The sequence below is a fragment of the Leopardus geoffroyi genome, chromosome D3 (genome assembly GCF_018350155.1).
Source record: "Leopardus geoffroyi isolate Oge1 chromosome D3, O.geoffroyi_Oge1_pat1.0, whole genome shotgun sequence".
Taxonomy (NCBI): domain Eukaryota; kingdom Metazoa; phylum Chordata; class Mammalia; order Carnivora; family Felidae; genus Leopardus; species Leopardus geoffroyi.
In genome coordinates this window covers 35,839,411-35,859,135 of record NC_059339.1, presented here as the reverse complement: position 1 = coordinate 35,859,135, position 19,725 = coordinate 35,839,411, and the positions used below count along the sequence as shown (strand labels likewise).

Genomic DNA, 19,725 nt, shown 5'->3' with positions numbered 1-19,725 from the left:
TTAAATAAAAAAAAAAATTGAACCATGTGCCCCCAAGGTTTTAATCTAATATCTGGTTCCCTGAATATGGGCCAAGACTTCATTTTTTAAAGCATCAGCAGATTCTAAATACAACTTTTGGCAACTTCCTTTTAGCATCTGACCTTGATTCACTTAAACTAATTGTTGTCCTTTCAGCAGATTGTAATTCTAAAAAACAACAACAACAAAAGCTATATATACATTAGGACGTTAGAGGGATTTTGAAAATTCGTACAGTGCCCTCCATCTGAACTGTGCCTTTTCAGTATTGCTTTCTCAGTCATGATGGTAATTTATTTAAAACTAGATAGGAGCATATAATTTTGTAAACGTTTTTAAGAAGCAGGCCTCAAAAATATTAAATTCAAATTTATGACGTAGGAATCTTCTGATTTGTAATTGTCACCTCTTGATTCATTAGTGCTTATGGAGCTGCTCCTATGTGGGAGGGACATGCTCAGTGCTGAATATATGCAGAGGCTCAGTCCTCCCCTGTGAGGCTCATGGTCAGGTTAGAGACCTGTGCTCTGTGCTTTTCTGTTAAAGCTCTACATGTTACATACATTATACTGGCAACGTGACAGTTGTATGGCACTTCATGTGTACAAGCTCCTTACATGTTCTTTTTCTTGAAATTCATTGGTTTTAATATTAAAGGCCATCCTGTTAAGTGATTTAAATTGTTATAGTATTCCTACTATATAAACTGAAAATCACATTCAGTACCTGACCTGTGATCACATTAGGAATCAGTCAGAGCTGGGCCTTCAACCCAAGTCTTCTAGTCTTGGATCCTATACTCTTTCCTCTTCTACACCCTGTGTTGTGAGCCAAGATCGACGGTGAGTTCAGATTTCTCCCCAGGCATGAGATGCAAGCAACGAATGGTGTACAAGGTGCCTTTCTAGGAGGTCTACTCACAGCACTGAATTACAGGGTGAGAAAATGATTTCCTGTCCAGGTAGTTCTTCAGTCCTGAATTATCAGTGAGCTTTGATTTGGAGCTAGAGTGTCTTCTCCATCTCTCTCAACCCAACAAAGAATCAGAAGACATCCAAGCAGTATTGCCAGGCTGAAATTAACCCCACTGTTTCGTTTTCATTCTATTTCCTTTTTCTATTATCTTTACCTGCAGTGAGTATCTTGGCTTTCCATTTACTGTAATGATATGAAATTTCATTCATAAGTGTACTGTCTTTACATATATGGGTTAAATTTAAATCCCTAAATAAATTAGAGGAAAGTGGTCGGGGCGAGGGAAGTCGTGAAGGTGGTACACAGTGACTCAAATTGCTAAGAACTTGTGGATTGCGGCTAGCCAGCATCCCTTGCCTTCCAGATTCTTGTTTCTTTTTTTTTTTTTTTTAATAAATGTTTATTTATTTATTTTTGAGAGAGAGCATGAGTGAGTAGGGGAGGGGCAGGGCAAGAGGGAGAGAGAGAGAATCCTAAGCCGGCTCCCCGCTGTCAGTGTGGAGCCCGACATGGGGCTCGAACTCACGAGCCATGAGATCATGACCTGAGCCGAGATTAAGAGCCAGATGCTTAACCGACTGAGCCACCCAGGCAGCCCCAGGATTCTTGTTTCATCTTTGCGTTCACCTACTTGCAACTTCCCAATCCCAAGGTATCTTGATGAAATGACAACAGTTTGTAGGGAGTACAGTCAGATGAACAAAGAATTCCACCCAAGGTCTATGGTAGGATGATTGTAACCAATAACGTTTGATCTGTTCTGAAAGATGAAGTAACTATTTGAGGATTCCCCATGGAGGCTGTGAGTGGCTCCATCTCTCAGGGCAGGAGAGTGAGGGGTGGCGGTCAGCAACTCCTGGAAATTTCTACCATGCCAGGATCTCTGTTCTGTGCCTGGTGCAGGCTCATTGTTTTGATTCTGTTTGGAATCTCCTCCTCATGCCCATAGACCAGGGCTGAAAGCTAAGACTTTCCTCACCAGCAGTAGTCTGCGGACCTCTAAAGTGATAGTGTCCCCAGTCTTCGATAAGAAATGATGTTTGATAAAACATCAGCCAGTAAAGGAAAACAGCTAGGACTCTAATTTCATCATGGGTTATAATTTTCAATAAAAATGTTTGCTTTTAAGAGTAGAAATTGAACTTTTGACAGCGTAAATTAAAATGCAATCATTCTCCACTAAGCTACTTGAAAAGGTATTTCTAATCTTGATTTCCAAATTTCTAAAGTAATTCTCCCTTCTAAATTTTTTATCTTTAATCGCCTATGACTTAGGTACTGCAGGAAGAGCCTGGGAATTGTTCTGATAGATTTTGTAAATTAATAGATGTCAAAAAGAGCCACAAACCTCTCATTAAAGTTTCTTTTCCTGCTACCCTTATTCATTTCCAAATCTGTCATATCTAAAAATGTATCCTTAGACTTTCAGTCACATTTGATGGAGTTTACGTGCTGTGATTTCTGAGGTGAGGACGTTTTCAAACTTACAGCTCTCCAAGAAACACCATGGAAAGGGCGTTCAATTTTTTTTAAGAGGGGGCAAGAACAAAACAGTAATCCCCCCACTTCTGCGTACTTCGTAGAATCCATGGAGGAAAAATACAGACCCCCTGGAGGGAAAAAAAATGGGAAGGATTATTGTCAGAGAGACAGTAACAAAAATAGCAGCAGAGTCAGTTTAAGGATTTGTTGCCATCAAAGCCTGAAGCTTTCATATGAGAACATGAGCAGTAATTGCCAGCACCCTGATTGAGCGTTCACTGTGCATTAAGCGTGTTGCACATGTGGAGTCTGTCAGTCTTTATGACTGCCATGTTGTCAGTAGGGAGACATGGCTGGGGTTTCAAACAAGAAAGTGCCACGTGCCCAAGTGTGTTTTAAAAACTCACTCTGGAGGAAGTGTATAAACTCGTGGGCCGCAAAAGCAGCCAGGCAAGAAGCTCCTTCTGTAATCATGCAGGCAAGAGATAAGTCGAACTCAACTTTTCTGACTGTCTCAGAAGGAAAGGAGCCAGCTAGACTTCTCCAGAAGCAACTATTTGTTCTCTCGGTGTCTTAGAAATTCCTTTTTCCCAAAAGGGGCTCTTACTCATCTCGGAAGATCTGGGTACCTTTAGCCCAGGCTTCCTGACAAATCACTCTTTCTGACACTCTTTCTGATTTCCTGACAAACCACAAAGGCAGGTGCGGAGGTAGAGGAAATTACAGTTCTGGAGAGGTATTAACACCTCAAACCCTGGCAAGATCTGCATCTGAGAGGAAATGAAAATTGCTCTCTCTCTGAACTGTGGGTGGCAATCCTGGAGGAAGGACTCTGGCCCAGAGTGATTTAGAGAAACTACAAAACAGTTGAACCCGGGGCGCCTGGGTGGCGCAGTCGGTTAAGCGTCTGACTTCAGCCAGGTCACGATCTCGCGGTCCGTGAGTTCGAGCCCCGCGTCAGGCTCTGGGCTGATGGCTCGGAGCCTGGAGCCTGTTTCCGATTCTGTGTCTCCCTCTCTCTCTGCCCCTCCCCCGTTCATGCTCTGTCTCTCTCTGTCTCAAAAATAAATAAACGTTAAAAAAAATTTTTTTTAAATTAAAAAAAAAAAAAAAAACAAAACAGTTGAACCCGGTGCTTCCACCGGCTTTTAAAATAAAGCAGTCCTCTTGTTGGTGCTGCTGTGACAGGGCACTCACTGGCATCACTGTTTTGACACTCCATCCAATTACCGTGGCGTCCTTGGACTTGCGAGGGTAACACAGTGAGGACAGGGCCAGGTCCCAGTTCCAGAATCTTTGCAAAATTGATTGATCTTATGATGTCCCCCATAACCAAGAGATAGGCAATGCCGAACTCAAAGACGTAGACTTTGGCCAACTTGTATATACTGAATTAAACAGTGCTATAAAATCCGTGGGCCATGCCTGTCCTCCCTGCGTGTAAGCAGCAGAGCACCCATCAGGACCATCTAGAAAAATTTACGTGCAAAAGCAGCCCTGGAGTTTTCAAACTGAGAAAGTTCATCCTCGTGGTTGACCCTTGAAAGCCACTTTGAGGGCAAGTGCCCGGGAATCAGGGACTCCCCAAAACTCTAAGTGGCCTCTGCATCATCAGTGGGTGCGAGCTTTATCATGTGTGCGGGAGGACAGGCGTCCATCCCAGAGAAGGCATCCCACACCGGAGGGGTCTCTGGGCACTGCTAAGAACGTAGAACTTCATCATTAAGCGCTCTTCCAGAGTTCAAAGAGAAGAAGGATGCGGGACACAAAAGGGCTGAGCATCCCCAAACAGCTACACTCTGCCTCTTAAAATTAATGCTCAACAGAAACTCACTCTAGATACATCAAAGTAGCCCCCCTTTTAAAGCCACAATGGGGTGCCTGGGTGGCTCAGTCGGTTAAGCATCACACTTCATCTCAGGTCATGATCTCATGGCTTCATGGGTTTGGGCCCCTCATCGGGCTCTGTGCTGACAGCTCAGAGCCTGGAGCCTGCTTCAGATTCTGTGTCTCCCTTTCTCTCTGCCCCCACCCCTGGCTCTCTCTCTCTCTCTCTCTCTCTCTGTCTCTCTCTGTCTCTGTCTCTCTCTGTCTCTCTCTCTCTCTGTCTCAAAAATAAATAAACATTCAAAAAGAAATTTTTAACCTGTGTTACCTGCCTCAGTCTCTGTAATTCCATGGGCTGTTGGCCCCGCCCACTGAAGGTTCAGCAAGAGCCACTGCTGTGCAGCTAACATTGTCCCCACTTTTCCTCCGCCACTCAATTCAAGAGTGGTACTTCTCTCTGATCAGTGGTGTTCAGATTTTTTTCTGCTTCCATACACTTGAGGGATATGTCACATCATTAGCAGGAGCTTACTACCGCAGTGATTCTGAAGGTGGAAAGAAAGGAGATTTTGGCATTAGGCCCATTTCAAGAAAAGCAGGTAGACTGAGGATCCCTCCAGAGTGTACATGGTTTCACATCCCCTGAGGAAATTGCTGCGTGGATGGCGCAGAGCTGTGTGTAATCGAAGAGGCTTATTCCACAAAGAACGGAAACTAGAAACGCTTGGTGGCTTATGACCCACGACCAGAGTGACTTCAGACTGCTGCGTGCACAGTGCAATGCAGTGGGCACAAAGCCACGTGTTCTTGCCAGCTTTGTGGCCAGCGAGGGGCATCACAGGGTTCAAAGCTGGGGTCTAGGTCCTAGCTTCTGCTTGCTGACTGTTTCTGGGCATGGAAACATCATATAATATTTTCAGGCTGCAAACCTCAATTCCGTTGTCAAAAGAGAAAGAGACGTTAGGTAAAGAAAGGCAGTATGACTATTGCCAAGATCATCGCATGCCTGGATCCTCTTGCAAAATAGAAAAATTCTGCAAAATTGGGAATTGGACTCTGTTTCAGTGAAACATGGCCATTTGAAGCGCTGAGAGTGATTAGCCGCTTCTTTAAAAATGCCAAGCGGTGTTCACATTTAGATTTCAGGTGGTTTAGCCATAACGCAGTTTGTGTGTCTAGATTTGGGCTTTTACCCTGCCCCAACCTCATTTGCCCATAATGCATCACATGCTCCCTCCGGCTGCCTCTGTCCAGGACACAGGAGAATGGCTGTGACTGCAGACCACACGGGAGCACATCTTGGGGCCACCTTCCCATCACCACTCCACTCTGAGCCATCAGGCATTTTTAGGTGTCTTCAGCTGCTTTCATATGATAGCAATAATTGGTTTACATGGCCCTAATAAAATGCAGTGCCTGGAAGAAGCAGAAGAAGTATGTGCAGAAAACAAAGAAAGTTCAGAGACTTTGCATGCCCCAGCAAGTTCATCTTCCTTCTTTCAGGGTGATGGCTTTAGTCATTTTATGTGCCCGGTTTTATTCATATGAGAAAGGGAGGAAAAATTCCATTTCAGAAGCTTTCTGAAAAAAACTTGACCCTGCACTGCCTGAAAACATACTGTACATTATGCACAGCCTTGACCTGCATCCCTTTCTTCCTGGCAGCTTTTCAGTTGAATAGGATTTTTTTTTCTCCTTTTTTAATATCTGGGAGCTGTGGCGTTTGTAACAGACTGCATCATTTTGGAGTAACGTTCTCTTGAGGTGGGCAACTGAGATGTATAATTATATCTCATGGAAAATGATAGTGGTATGTGGGGTGGGGGAGGAGGTTATTGAATCACAAAGACATGTTCCCCATTCAGAAAAAAATGACTATATGCGGGATGTTCAATTTCCTTCTGCTCTCTGCCCATGGAGAGCACAGCATCTTAGAGTGGAGAAGTCATTGGTATTCACTGGAGCTTGCCTGGTTTCATTTTTATTGTTTCTGAGACTTATTACTCTTTCAGAGTGGTTCCCAGGTTTGCTGCCTTTTTCTCAGTATATATGAGCTAAGGTAGTCAGAGGAAACACTTTAATTACATTTTAAGTAGAGCCAAAGCATAAGTATATTTATGAAAATTCTAACAGAAGGTGCAGTGAGACCATTAACTTAAATCCCCAAAATACATAAAATGTTTTTTCGTAATAAAAAGTCCATTGTTGGCGTGTTAAATTGTATGTGCATATTAAAAATCTGTGCTAAACACTAAATATTGCCTAAATGTCCATACTGTATTTTAAATTCCTCCTATAAAAAAGTGTCCTGGGAATGTGGACCGTCATCGTCGGTCTCCCAAGCTTGTCCTTATGTGGCTGTCCCACTGTCTCTCACCGGACCGCTTTTTCAAAAGCACACCTGCGCCTTGGTTAAATTTGATTTTAATGAACCTGCTCGTAACCGTCAAGCAAATAGTATGAGAGGAGAGATCAAGGAGTTGGAGTTTGTACTTGAACTTGAACATAACAGTTGGTCTCAGATACAGGGAAACATAAGGGGTGGTAAGCAGAGAACCCCCTCCCCCGCCCCCAAACAGACGCCAGACATTGGCATGTGCTCAGGAATCCTCTGATTCCTTCAAGGAACAGAGTTCTGTTTTCTCAGCACCAGAAGGGTTCAAAACCTCGTTGGCTTTACTTTCAACTGATAGGAGCAGCCCTTAGTAGATACCACGTAAAATACGTGGTGACTACTCACCTCCCGAAAGATACTTGGTTCAGAGTAGAGGTCTTCTCAAAGCAGTCAATTTATGTAATTTTAAGGGGACACCTAACTTTTGACCTTCCTGAAGATGAGAAAAAAAGAAAAAGGATAGCTGAAGAACCTTGCCCAGATTAAAAAAAAAAAATCCACAGAAGAAAATCATATGAAATATGGGTTGATTTGCTTAATTTATTAGAAGATATTTAAGTACCTCTCTGAGTTCGTGGACGCTAACTAAACTTACAGCAGGAATCACTTCACAAGATTTGTACCTCACACCATTACGCTGTACTCCTTAAACTTACACAGTGCTGTATGTCAAGTGTATCTCAGTAAAACTGGAGAAAATGTATTTAAAAGTCAGAAGTTAAGTGAAATAGGACTTGATAGAATGATTGCATCGCAAAATTACTTCATTTTCCTCGGGTGTATTTCACTGGTAGGTTTATTGGGGACTATTGGTCCATCTCATGGTCTGAAAAAAAAAAGGGTGCGTCTCAGTGGTCAAAAAGGCTCGGGCGCTTGGGAGAATGAGGAGTCTGTGTCAGGCCTCGCTATGGACCAGATGAGATGCAATATTCTAGAGCCTTGATGAACTGCATTCCTGCTTTGATTATGATTCTTGCTTAGAATTCCCAAACCAGGAAAGCAGGGGCTCACAGTGTGGAAGACCTATATATCATGTCACAGTTTCTTGGAACGCCCAATGGCCCTAGAGCTATAGATAAAGTTTTATTTTCTAACTAGAAATTGAAACAGGTGATGTATGCTAACAAAAAGCCACAGCATTTAAAACTGGGTCCATCTCAGGAAATAAAAAATCATCATCACCATTGACAAAAGGAAACAGAAGCCAAGTTAGTCAATCCAGAAAGCCCTTTTTTCCTCTCTCTGTACTCCCCATAGGTGTATTTCTTACTTTCTAAGCCAAAGACAAGGACCTGTGGTTCTAATAATTGCAGATGTATTCATGGGGAGATTGGCTATGTAAATGGAATCAGAACTCTTCCAGAAAACGCAAGACTGGTCACAATGTCCATAAGGAGTCAGGACGCAATGGATAACACGAGTCACCTCATCTTTTTCATGGAGCAGCACTTTTTGTTGTGTTTTGTTTCACCTTCAAGAAAATAATACACTTGTCTGCTTAAAAGTAATTCACATAATTCCTGGATAGGAAGGTGAAGAGGCTTATTGCAAGAATGCCCTCCCATTTCTGCTCGCCTGCTGTTCCTTCCCTGCCATGATCACATTATCCTACAAGATCGGAAAATTTCTGTTTTTGTAAGAGTGAATGAAGTTTACTTGACATCTCTTATATTCTCCTGTTGTAAACCTTCATTTAGAGACAAGGAGATGTGATCAAGATGTAGAAAGCAATCATTGGCCACATATATTGAAAGAGGGTTTCAAGTCCTTGAACAGAAAAATCCGTGGATTAAGAGTCAAAACCAATTAAGGCCTGACCCAGGCCTGTGTGTTATGAGCTGGTTGTGTTCTTTCTACATCTCACGTCCCTCAACTTGAGAGCAGGGAAACGCCCCTCCGTGCCTTACCGCTCTCCTGAGCTTTAGTTGAGACAGTGGACTCGTTCATTCTGCAAGCACTTAATAAGTACACAATAGTAAGTGCTTGGAAGTGGGCCCCAAGTGGGCTTGGACTTGGGCCCCACCTTAGGAAAACATGCCGTGAGCTACATGCCATGATCAAATGTAAGGGGATCGGTTATCGTTTCATTGTTTGTTTCTGTCTGCTTCCTGGCCACCAGTTACCTGAAAACATGAGGTTAAAATAACTGTTTTTAAAAGCAAGGGCTATCGGAAGGCCTGTGATTGTCACAAATGCTAAAGAAATAGCTGTGATGTGCCCGCCTTCCCCACAGGAGAACATCTTCTTGTTAGAAAGGGAAAGGATTCATGTGGCTTTGCCTCAGGTGACCTAGGAGCATTATTTTTACTAGTTGTACAAGTACCTGTCCCCCTCGTACACTGCTGATACTCCTCTCTCTCTCTTTCTGCCTCTCTCTCTCTTTCTGTGTGTGTGTGTGTGTGTGTGTGTGCACGTGGGTGTGCCCAACACACACACGCGCGCACACACACACACATACATGCACACATGCCCTAGGATAGTGTTCACCAGAGGCCATGGACTCTCCTGGAAGACTTTTCCCTTCTTCATCTTCCTACAAAAAAACAAAACCTGAAAACTTTTAAATGGGCGGAAAAGGCAAAGGGGATTGAAATTGGCAATTACATCATGACAAACTCAAAGTAGAATTAAACTGTTATGAGGGCAGTCAGATAATAGTTATTACTCAACTGTAAAATAATTGTCATTCATAGGGTAACAAAGACACTATTCAGAAAAAGAGTCTGACTCTAAAAGCCCTGAAGCTATTTTTAAATGTGTATTTCATAGCAGAATAGAAGTTACATGTCTGAATAAATCCTTTATCATATGATAGCCTTGTTCCTGAGGGAATTAACTAGTGATTTTCATTGCTAGTATTTCTATTGACTTAATTTATTAATAACCTGAAAATGTTTTTCCTTGTAATTTGTCCTACATCATGTGGTATTCACCCTTCAATTAACAATGTATGCTGTGACTCTGTTAATAGAACTATAGGTAATAGTACGTCTGATCCTCGTCTGCCGCCATGTTGTTTCAAAATGACAAATAGAATGTAAGAACTATTACGGTAATAAGGTGTCAAGGATGATCGTGACTAAGGTACCTTAAATTAAGACAGGCAATTCAAAACTGTAATGCTTATGTTCGCGGTGTTATTTTTTCACTGTTGCGTGTTACAAAATGGAGTGTCCCTGCTTCTTTGTTGTATGGAGGGACTGATACCAGTGGTTCAGTGCTGGGATGGGGCTCTTTTCCAGCCAGTCTCCGGTGGTCAATGAGCTATTTGGTTAACAGCAGGATCAATACACATCAAGAAAAGGCATGGACTTCACACACGGTACATAGGCAGGTTTCCCAGGTATTTGAGCCCCTCGCACACTTAAGCTACACAAGTAAAGCTTCATCCATCACCAAACACTGTGATCGCTCATTCACTTAATAGCCAATTATTGGATTCCTGCCATGAGGCAGAGGTTGTGCACAGACAGCAATGAAACCACGCAGTCCCTGCCCTCAGGGAGTTTATAGTCTGGCAGCAGATACAGTAGGATGAGCTGCACACCATCCACTTCGTGGTCAGGTCTGTGCAACACGCCAGGAGGTGAGGCTCCCTCATGGGGCCTCTGAGCAGGTGGGCCTTACCCCCTGCAGCAATACTAATGCAGTTTTACTAATGAGCCAGAACTGGACCCATCGAAAGTAATACTAAGTAGGTCCCATTGAACCACAGACTGATCACTAAATATTGGTAATGGTCGGAAATGGACAAGATGGCCAAACACTGTAAGGAGGACAGATGAGGAGTTTCAGTTCTAAAGAGAGAACTTGAAAAGCCACCCTGGGCATGTTTGAGGGTGTGAGTTCCTGAAACCACATCCTCTGGCCCTGAAGCATCTCAGAATGGTGCTCTCATCCATCCGCTCTACCTTTCTATCTTCTCCCTCCTCCTCTCCTCTTCTTTCCCAGTCGGTACCAAGAAGGAAGTGGAAGAGTAGCTGTGGCAAAGAGAAGAAATCAGTTTGACTAACCGCTTCTTACTTCCCTCCTTCTTCCCCTTCCCTCTCTATACTCTTGGCTACACAAGGATAAAAGGGAAGGTGAACTGAAGTGGAAATACAAGTCTCGGACTTTTTTTCACTTTGTCAACTGATACCAAAGGATATATTCGTTATAATTTGAACAGGAAAATATATATATCTGACTAATAACATGAAGATTAAAGACCCTGGGCATAATAGTGCCAAATCCTTAAATAAATGGACATCTAAGCTCCATTAAAAAGGAAGAGAAAACTCTGGCAGGATTTATTACGGGATTTTAGCCTTGAAGGCATGAAGTCATAGCTTACCCACCTTGACAGTTTTAACCAAAAATCACCTTCTTTCAGTTAGTGATTGGGAAGAAAAACGACATCTTTGCATCTCTGAAGAGAATAATGAGAAATGGTAATATAATTAAGACATTGAGGGACATGTTCATTCTTTTTCTGTATTAAATTGATTAAAGTCGGATAGGGTGAACTGGACCATTTTAATGGCTTGTGCGATAAACTGTATGAGCCCCCATCCATGTATGTAATGTAGCAAGTAAAGGAAAACAAAAAGTTAACGTATTTAATCCATTCTCTCTTTTCTGTGAACATCCTTTTCCCTTCTTGACCCTTGCTGTACATTTTTTAAGAACATCCTCCATCATTAAGATCCTGTGTTTACTGCACCAAATTGTAATTCTCCGTGTCACTTTTCTCTTTCTTCCAGAGCTTCTTTGAAGGGCAGTCTGCACCATGGGACTCCGCTAAGAAAGATGAGAACAGAATGAAGAACAGATATGGGAATATCATTGCATGTAAGTGTTGACAGCGTGATTGGGCTGTGGTATAACTTTCTTTTCGCATCTGCTAAGATTGACCACCAGCCTCACGCAGTGAGAATTTACAGTGCAATTACCGCCTTCATCCTTCTGGAAAAGCCGGTGTAATGCTTGTATTCAAGAAAGGGAAAACTACCTAAATACCCCCACTCCGTCAATGTGTCTTGCTGTGGGGCTAGTTTTACTTTCAGATTTAAGGTTTGGGTGATGTAGGTAATGTGAAAATGCTGAGGAAGAAAATGCATTTTAGGAGTAAGCATAGTAGTCTAATGTTTCCCAGCTGCTACATGAGGATGAATGGAAATAATGATGTGCAACAAGCCTTAATGCACGGGGCTCAGAGTTCTCAGCAAGCATTAACTCATTAATCCTCCAGACACTTGGGTTAGGTAGGTCAGTAATGGCCCCGTTTTAAGGACAGGAAACCGAAACTCACAAGTTAAATGATAGTCCCCATATCGCAACACTCATTAGCAAAAGAGTGAGGATTCTATCTCAGAAATTCCCAGTTCCTGTGAAGCTGAATGTTGCCAATCCATAATGCCTCGGACGGTGTTTAAATGGAGCCCAGCCTCATTAATGTGCCGTAACGATGCTGAGACGCGTGGTGGATTGATGAGTTTCCTTCTCCCAGGGCTGGAGCCATCCATCCCCTGCATTAAACTGCTCCAAGTCACACAGGACCGCCTCAACGTACTGACAAGTACTAACAGAATTAACGCTATTTCCGAAGATACGTAAATTCAAACAAACAAACGATGTGAAAATAGAACTGGAGAGCGTGTAGCGCGTGCCTTGCTGCTACCGAAAGAACCAACTGGAAACGTTTGCACAGTCCAGGGAACAATGCATTAGCTTTATTGATTGTGAAAGTACAGTGACATTGTATGCGTCTAAGTTAACGTTTCTTGGAAGGACAGGAGAGACCTCCCAATAGAAGTTTCTGTGACTGTAGAAGTCTTCTGTGTCTACGCTCTATGAACCAGTAGCCACACGCCACCTGAGCACTTGAAATGTGGCTGGGGCCACTGAGGAACTGAGATTTAAATTGTATTTAACTTTAATCATCTCAAATTTAAATGGTACACGAGACTGGCGGCCCCCATATCGGACAGTGCAGAGCAACGGTGTGTGTGTTTTATTGTGAGAAAGGAGGGGGTGGGGTTTACACATAATAGGAACGAAGCATCCTGAGTGCGCATGAGCTGGCTCTGTTCTCCCTCTGGCCACTCATAAGTCCCAACCACCGGTTTTGAGGGTGACACGTGCTAGCTTCGAGCGTTCTGTCTGTTCATTTACTCCGTGCTTCCAGTGGTCCTGTCAGAGTCCTTTTTAGGGAGAAGATGTTTCCGATAGACCCAAGGCTTCATTGCCCTTCAGGGGATTCAGTCAACACTTAGGGAGCACCAGACACCGGACCCACAGTGAGGATTCCCAGGTGACAGGGATGATGTCCCCGCCCGCAGGACAGGGTAGACCAGGCAGGTAACAAGAGCCCTGTGACACCAGTACCCTGCAGTGACACGGCAATGTGCCGGAGCCGTGGGTGTGGTGATGTCAAGGCTCAGGGAAGAAAAACATTATTTCTTGCCATGGGAAGAATCGCTTGACCATTATAGATCCTTCCAAGTTCCTTCATATTCTCAGGGAGCCGCTAAAGCTTTGTACTGTTCAAAGAATGCAGATTTCTCATAATGGCTCTCGGGGTTCTCTCCAGGAATTCCTTCAGCTCTACAACAAGCTCCAAGGAGGAGTCACAAGATCAAATAGGGAGTTGATAGCATGCTCTGGGCCTCCCTCCATGCCAGGTGGAAGGGGGTGTCAGTGAGCCTATGTCCTGCCGTCCCCACAATATCCCAGATGTGGGCCTCCCGCTGTGCATCCAGAAGGCTGTGTCAGTGAGTGTGAGTGTAGGGGTGCTCAGCTGGCCGCTGTCCAGTATAACTTTGAACCTGCTCCTTCCTGAGGCAGAGCTTAATACCTGCACTTGGTGGGCATTCGAGGAATAGTTTTGAATGATCAATGGAAAAAAAGAATAAACGCGAACACTTGTTGAGCACTTCCCACGTGTTAACTCATGTGAACTCACTTCCTGTGACGATACCATGAAACGGGTAATGTGACTGTATCCGTTTTACAGATGAGGCAGTTGAGTGAAAGGTTAGGTTAATAACACGTGGAGGCAGGATTCCAATCCAGGAGCATCTCTTATAACCACTGTCCGGTGCATGGTTAGATGGTTGGTCCCCTCTGGCTTCCTACCGTTTTGGAGTTTTCTCCATTAGCGTCATGGTCTGCAAGGGGCCAGTGTGGGTGACAAGAGGCAGCTTCAGGAGGCTTTAGGCCCTCTCCCCGGTCTCCCCAGGCCACCCCAAATAAATATACCAACTAAGTAAAAGCTGGGTACCTGCCGTCCAAAGGTAGTTTCAAGCTGTTCCTCCAGCCCCCAGGCTGACCCCTGCAGACCCCTGTAGACAAATTCCAGAGCTGCCACTGTTGAGGGTCTTCTGAGAAGCTCTTTTTTGATGCTTTCGTGTCTGTTGTCTAAGAAGGATAGTGGGGACAGGGTCTAACGGGTGTATCCATTGTCCGTCTATTCTCATTAGTTGTCACCTAGCTCTGAATGAGCTCTGAGGGGAACAGGATGTCAGAGGACATTTAATAACAGGCCAAGTGTGAGGAAGGCAGTAGCTGACATGGCTGTCCCGCATCCTGCCTGGTCTAGGGGACCGCTCGCTGGAGGGCACTGGCCAGCACATTGGAATATGGGGTGGGAAGGGAAACAGAACAAAGGATAAGCATGGCCTAACCTGCCTCCCAACATTATTGAAAGAAAAATTTATAGTCTCCTATAAAATCAGTACTTACCCAAATCCTGCTTACATAGGCACTCATATCAGTAGTTTCTTTATAGACTTGGGGAAGAGTATTACCCCCCACCCTGCACCCTAAGGAATGATATAATTGTTGAAAAGTTGGTTTTACGGATAAAGAAGTCTGCTTCCTAGCGCCCAGGCCCTGGGAATGACCACTGACTATGATGAGGAACTGAGGGTTCCGTCAATGTATCTTAGAAATTCTCATTAGTGCTTTTCAGAGAACATAAGAAGTGTTCTTAATGATCACATTCATTGTTTTGTAACATCGTTTGCATATAAAATGGTTTTAATGGCGCTTAAAAACTGTTGATTGGCTTTTGCTCTTAAGTTAAGCTTTTTCCTTATTTACACTGTAAATTTGCTGGGCTAGTCCTTTTCAAATATAAACAAATACCCCTTTCACCATACCACAAAAACAGCCGTGGCAATTTTCTCCACGGTTCCTACTTATAATTAACTCTGAGCTTAAGATACACACCAAATCTCCAGGCTAAGGGGGCCCCTTGGAGCCTGGGGTCCTCTTTTCTGGGGACTGGCAGTTGAAGATAAGGAGCCAGAATCTGCAGGCCCTTCCGAGGCTCCCTCCTCCCTTTCTGTGGTCCTTTCAACAAAGACATATTGGTCTGCCATGGGCCAGGCTCTGTGCCAAGCTAAAGGAACTCTTTCAACAGATATTATTGAGTGCTTGTTACATGCCAGGCACTATCCTAGGTGTCAGAGACAGAGCAGGGAACAGAACAAAATTCCTTGCTTGTACAGCACCTGACATTCTTATGGGGGCAACAGAAAAAGTCACTAAGTAAACTGTATAATATGAATAATAGCGACGTGTGTAACAGAGGAAGTAGGGCAGGGGAAGGAGACGCGTTAGGGCAGAGGTTGTAGTTTTAAATTTTTTTTTTTTTTCAACGTTTATTTATTTTTGGGACAGAGAGAGACAGAGCATGAACGGGGGAGGGGCAGAGAGAGAGGGAGACACAGAATCAGAAACAGGCTCCAGGCTCTGAGCCATCAGCCCAGAGCCCGACGCGGGGCTCGAACTCACGGACCGCGAGATCGTGACCTGGCTGAAGTCTGATGCTTAACCGACTGCGCCACCCAGGCGCCCCCAGAGGTTGTAGTTTTTACCTTGTGGTCAAGAAAGACCTCTCTGAGAGGATAAGATGGAAGCCAGGGCCTGAGACAGGTAAGGAGGGGAGCCAGGTGCAGGCAGAGGCCCTGAAGGGGCAGGCCTGCCTCAGTGTGGTGCGGTGCGGTGCTGGGAATGGCAAGGAGGCCAGTGTCACTGGAGCAGGGGGAGGGGGAGCCAGGGGAAAGATAGAAATGTGAAGAACTGGCATTTTCCAGGGGAGGCAGGGGAGGAGAGACTTAAGTGATTATACAAAGGAATTAAACGATTATACAAATTAATGAAATAAAGTTAAGGGCCACGAAGGAGAGGGACAAGGTACCATGAGACTCTGTCGTGTGAGGATTGACTTGTTGAGGCAGTGGGGAAATGCTTCCCGGAGGATGTGAAATGGAGAACCACTGAATGAAGGGTTAGAGCAAGGGGATGTTGCAGACAGGGGGTGCATCACATGAACAGATCCTCCACACGAGGGGACCCCTTGAGTCTGAGGCCCTGAAGGAAGGGCAGGTGGCCGGAGGTGGGCAGGGTGAGAGTGGGGGTCAGGCCAGTGAGGGGTAGAGGGAGATGGAAGCCAGACCTGCAGGGCCTTCTAGGGAAGATTCAGGATTTTAATGTTTGTTATAAAAGCAAAGGGAAACCTCATCAAAGGGTGTTTTGAGGAGAGGGGTGAGGATTGTTCATCAAATTTGCATTTGAGAAATTTAATCTGACTGCAAAGTAAAAAATGAATTTGAAGGGGACCCTGGTTAAGAGATTTTCTCAGTAGCCCAAGTGAGAAGCAATGATAATGTGGACTAGAAAGAAGAGAAATCGAGGGACTCCAGAGAAGTAATTGGTCAAATGGAATGGACAGGATGTGGGGTGAGGGAGACAGAGGAGTCAGAGATGTTTCTGTTTCTGACTCACAGGAGGACAGATGGATGGTTGGATGGATGGATGGATGGACGGACAGATGGACAAGTGGGAAGATGGGCCATTTACTCCAGTGGGTTACACTGAAAGAGAAGCACATTTGGCAGGGAGCTCAGGGATAGGCATGATGTTGGCAGTAGCAAGGAAAGTGTATGAATTGAATCTGGGGATCTGAGGATACACTGAGATGCCTGCAAAACATTCAAATGAGATGTCCAGTAGCCAGTTGTATGGACTGCTCTGGAATCCAAAGGACACGGGTCTGGGCCCAAATATAAACTAGTGAATCTTGGAGCATGGAATGGTGGCTGAAACCACTGGCATGATAAGATTATCTGTGGAGCAAGCAAGGAGGACATGGAGAGCCTAGGACCCAGCCTGGAGGAGCTTCAATAATGGGAAATAGTGAGGCTGAGGCAAGGCTGCCTAACGTGTAGAAAGGAGCATTGTCTCCTTTAGAGACAATGAGGGTATCAGGAGCATCCTGTTGAAGACTCCAGTGCAGTGAAGACTGATGTAGCAACATGAGAATTACTCCTGAAATTAGCAAACGGTGCTTTGAATGGAGTGGGCAGGGGGTAAGGAGGCAATGAGTTGAGGACATGACAGGAGGGGCAACACCTCCATGAAGGGGGTCCCTTCTGAGCTTTGGTTCTCATCCTCACTGTGTTCCCCGTGCCCTCTTGCCCCATTTTCCCGGCTCATAGTGGGGTATCTGAGAGAAGAGTGAAACGTGTAACCCCATCTATTCCACCCAGTTCTTTCAACAAGTAACCCAATCTTGATGCTCATGCTGAAGACCACTCTTCCAGGGTTTTGTTCCACAGTAATGTGCTTCTTTCTGCCAGATGAGCCTCTCCCACAGTCGCTTCTGATGAATCCACTCCTGTCATGATCCAGTTTAGGAATAAAGGCAGGTGAAGGGAGGATGGTGGGAACAAGGGTTTAGTTGGATAAGATGGGCCGGCATGGAGAGCCTTTGACATTAACATTTAGATGGATGAGAATCAGGGTGAAACAAATTGACACACCATGTTTAGGAAAGCAGAGAGAAAAATCTAGAAGAATTGGGCAAAAGAAGAGTCAGGGGGGGTCCTACCAGGATGCTGAAGATTAAAGACTGAGCGTGTCTGATAGAGGGTCTAGGTGAAAACAGGACACGGGCAAGACTAAGTAACACATAAAACCAACAGCAAGAGCAAAGATGCACATTGAGTCACCTACCACTAAACTCGAAGCTTCCTTATTTGTTTGGTGCTCAGAGCTGGCGTGGCCTGAGCGTCCAGGTGGTGGGCACAAGTAGGGACACCAGACTGGCGTACAGGTCACGCAGGGGTAGGGCACTGAGCCCTTCCCATCCGTCACTGGTCCCTCCTGCATCTTGCACCTTGAAACCAATGCAGCAGCGGTCCTTGGCAAGAATGTAACCACAGGAGGAGCAAAGCCATTATTTGCAGCCATCAGTTGTAATTAAAATTAATTTTGAGTCTCCTCTCAGAGGGCAAATGTTACTTAAATCATTGTGATTCTGATTTACCTTAAATATGTCATCAAGATTTAGCAGAAAGAGAGAAGTGGTTGGAGGTGAAATATTATCAATGACACACTCCACTTCCGCTGCTGTAGTGAGATCTCATTACATACGAGTTACAACTGCAAGGCTATTACCCATATCCATTGTGTTTAAAATGAAAATGTTAAAATATTTGAAGCTACTTAGAGGTGTTTTAAATATAATGCGATGTGACAAAAGGGCATAATTAACCGCTTTTAGGGGCTTAGAATAAAGCATGGAGACCTGCTTTAAATGTCAATTACCCCACCTCTAATGTATGAATTCACACATACATAAATGCATGCATACACACATCCGTAAACACACACATGTATACATAAGCATATGTACATGGGGAAAAGCACCAGCAGATTATAATTTTTCAGTAATGAGCAGTGGTTTGTTATGGTTTATACCAGGTCTTTATGTGCCTATTTCTTACCCAAAAAAATTATTTTTGCCCTATTTCTTACGGTGAAGGCTTTTTTGAAAGGAATGAGAGGAATTAACAAGGCCTTTATGCAGACTTTCTCAGAATGTCAGTTTGTTCCCTTTTGTGATGGGCGAACATTGAGTTGTGATTACAATATAAACATTAGTTGGGTTTTGATCGTATTCCAGTCATCCATGGCTAAATAGGTACTTTTTTTCCCCAATTAGAAAGGCAATTCATACACATTCAAGAAAAATTACACAGTAACAAAAAGTTGGGAAAATTGCTCAGAACCTCACCCACTAAGTTCAAACCCTACTAATATTTTTATTTTGTTTCCTTCATCTCTTTCTATTCTCTGCCTTGAATTCGTTGGCTTTATTTTTTAAATAAAAATAAGTTTATTGTTTCATTGCTGATTATAAAGACAGTATAGGGGCGCCTGGGTGGCTCAGTCAGTTAAGCGTCCAACTTCTGCTCAGGTCATGATCCCACCCTTGTGGGTTCGAGCCCCACGTCAGTCTCTGTGCTGACAGCTCAGAGGCTGGAGCCTGCTTCATATTCTGTGTCTCCCTCTCTCTCTGCTCCTCCCCTGGTCACACACGCTCTCTCTCTCTCTCTGTCTCTCTCAAAAATAAATAAACATAAAAAAACTAATAAAAAGACAGTATAAACTGTGTACACAAAGGGGTACACAAAATCATCAAGATGAAAATAAATATCACTCCAAATTTTCCCACCCTGCAGAAATCCCACCCACCTTCACTTATCCCACCAAGCGTTTCTGCACACATATGCAATTATTTCATATAAACAGACTCTTACAAGACACGTTGCTTTGTAACCCACTCTACTTCACTCCGCAGTCTGTCACAGAGATCTTTCCAGGTAAGGAAATTAAAGCTATCGTAATACTTTTTAATGATTGTATCACATTCCATTGTTTTAGAAGACTGTTGCTTCACAACCCTTTGGGAGCTTCCTGGGTTAATCTGAAACCACTCCCATACACAGAGGGCAGGGAGCGACCACAGAAGAGGAAGGACACTCTAGTATGGTAGCTGGGAGTTTTAACAAGTAAAGGGAACTTACCTCCAAGGCTTGTCTTGGACGGCAGCAAGGCAAGTGGATCCTTGCATCCCTCTGCCAAATCTGAAAGGTTTATGAAGAGGCCTTACTAGTCGCATATACTGAGCAAATGTTCTCAGCACCATATCACTGTCTCAAAGCTATGTCCTTGGAGTAGCCTCTGGGAGCAGG

At 44.2% G+C, this 19,725-nt stretch overlaps 1 protein-coding gene across 11 annotated transcripts in view; it reads left to right on the top strand.

Moving 5' to 3' along the window:
- Window positions 1-19,725, top strand: part of PTPRM (protein tyrosine phosphatase receptor type M) — a 796,726-nt gene that overhangs the window by 684,969 nt on the left and 92,032 nt on the right. For all 11 annotated transcript variants that reach the window (XM_045459381.1, XM_045459379.1, XM_045459380.1 and 8 more), the window contains one exon: window positions 11,443-11,530. In XM_045459381.1, coding sequence (XP_045315337.1) covers window positions 11,443-11,530 — 88 coding nt within the window. The remainder of the gene's footprint in view (window positions 1-11,442; window positions 11,531-19,725) is intronic.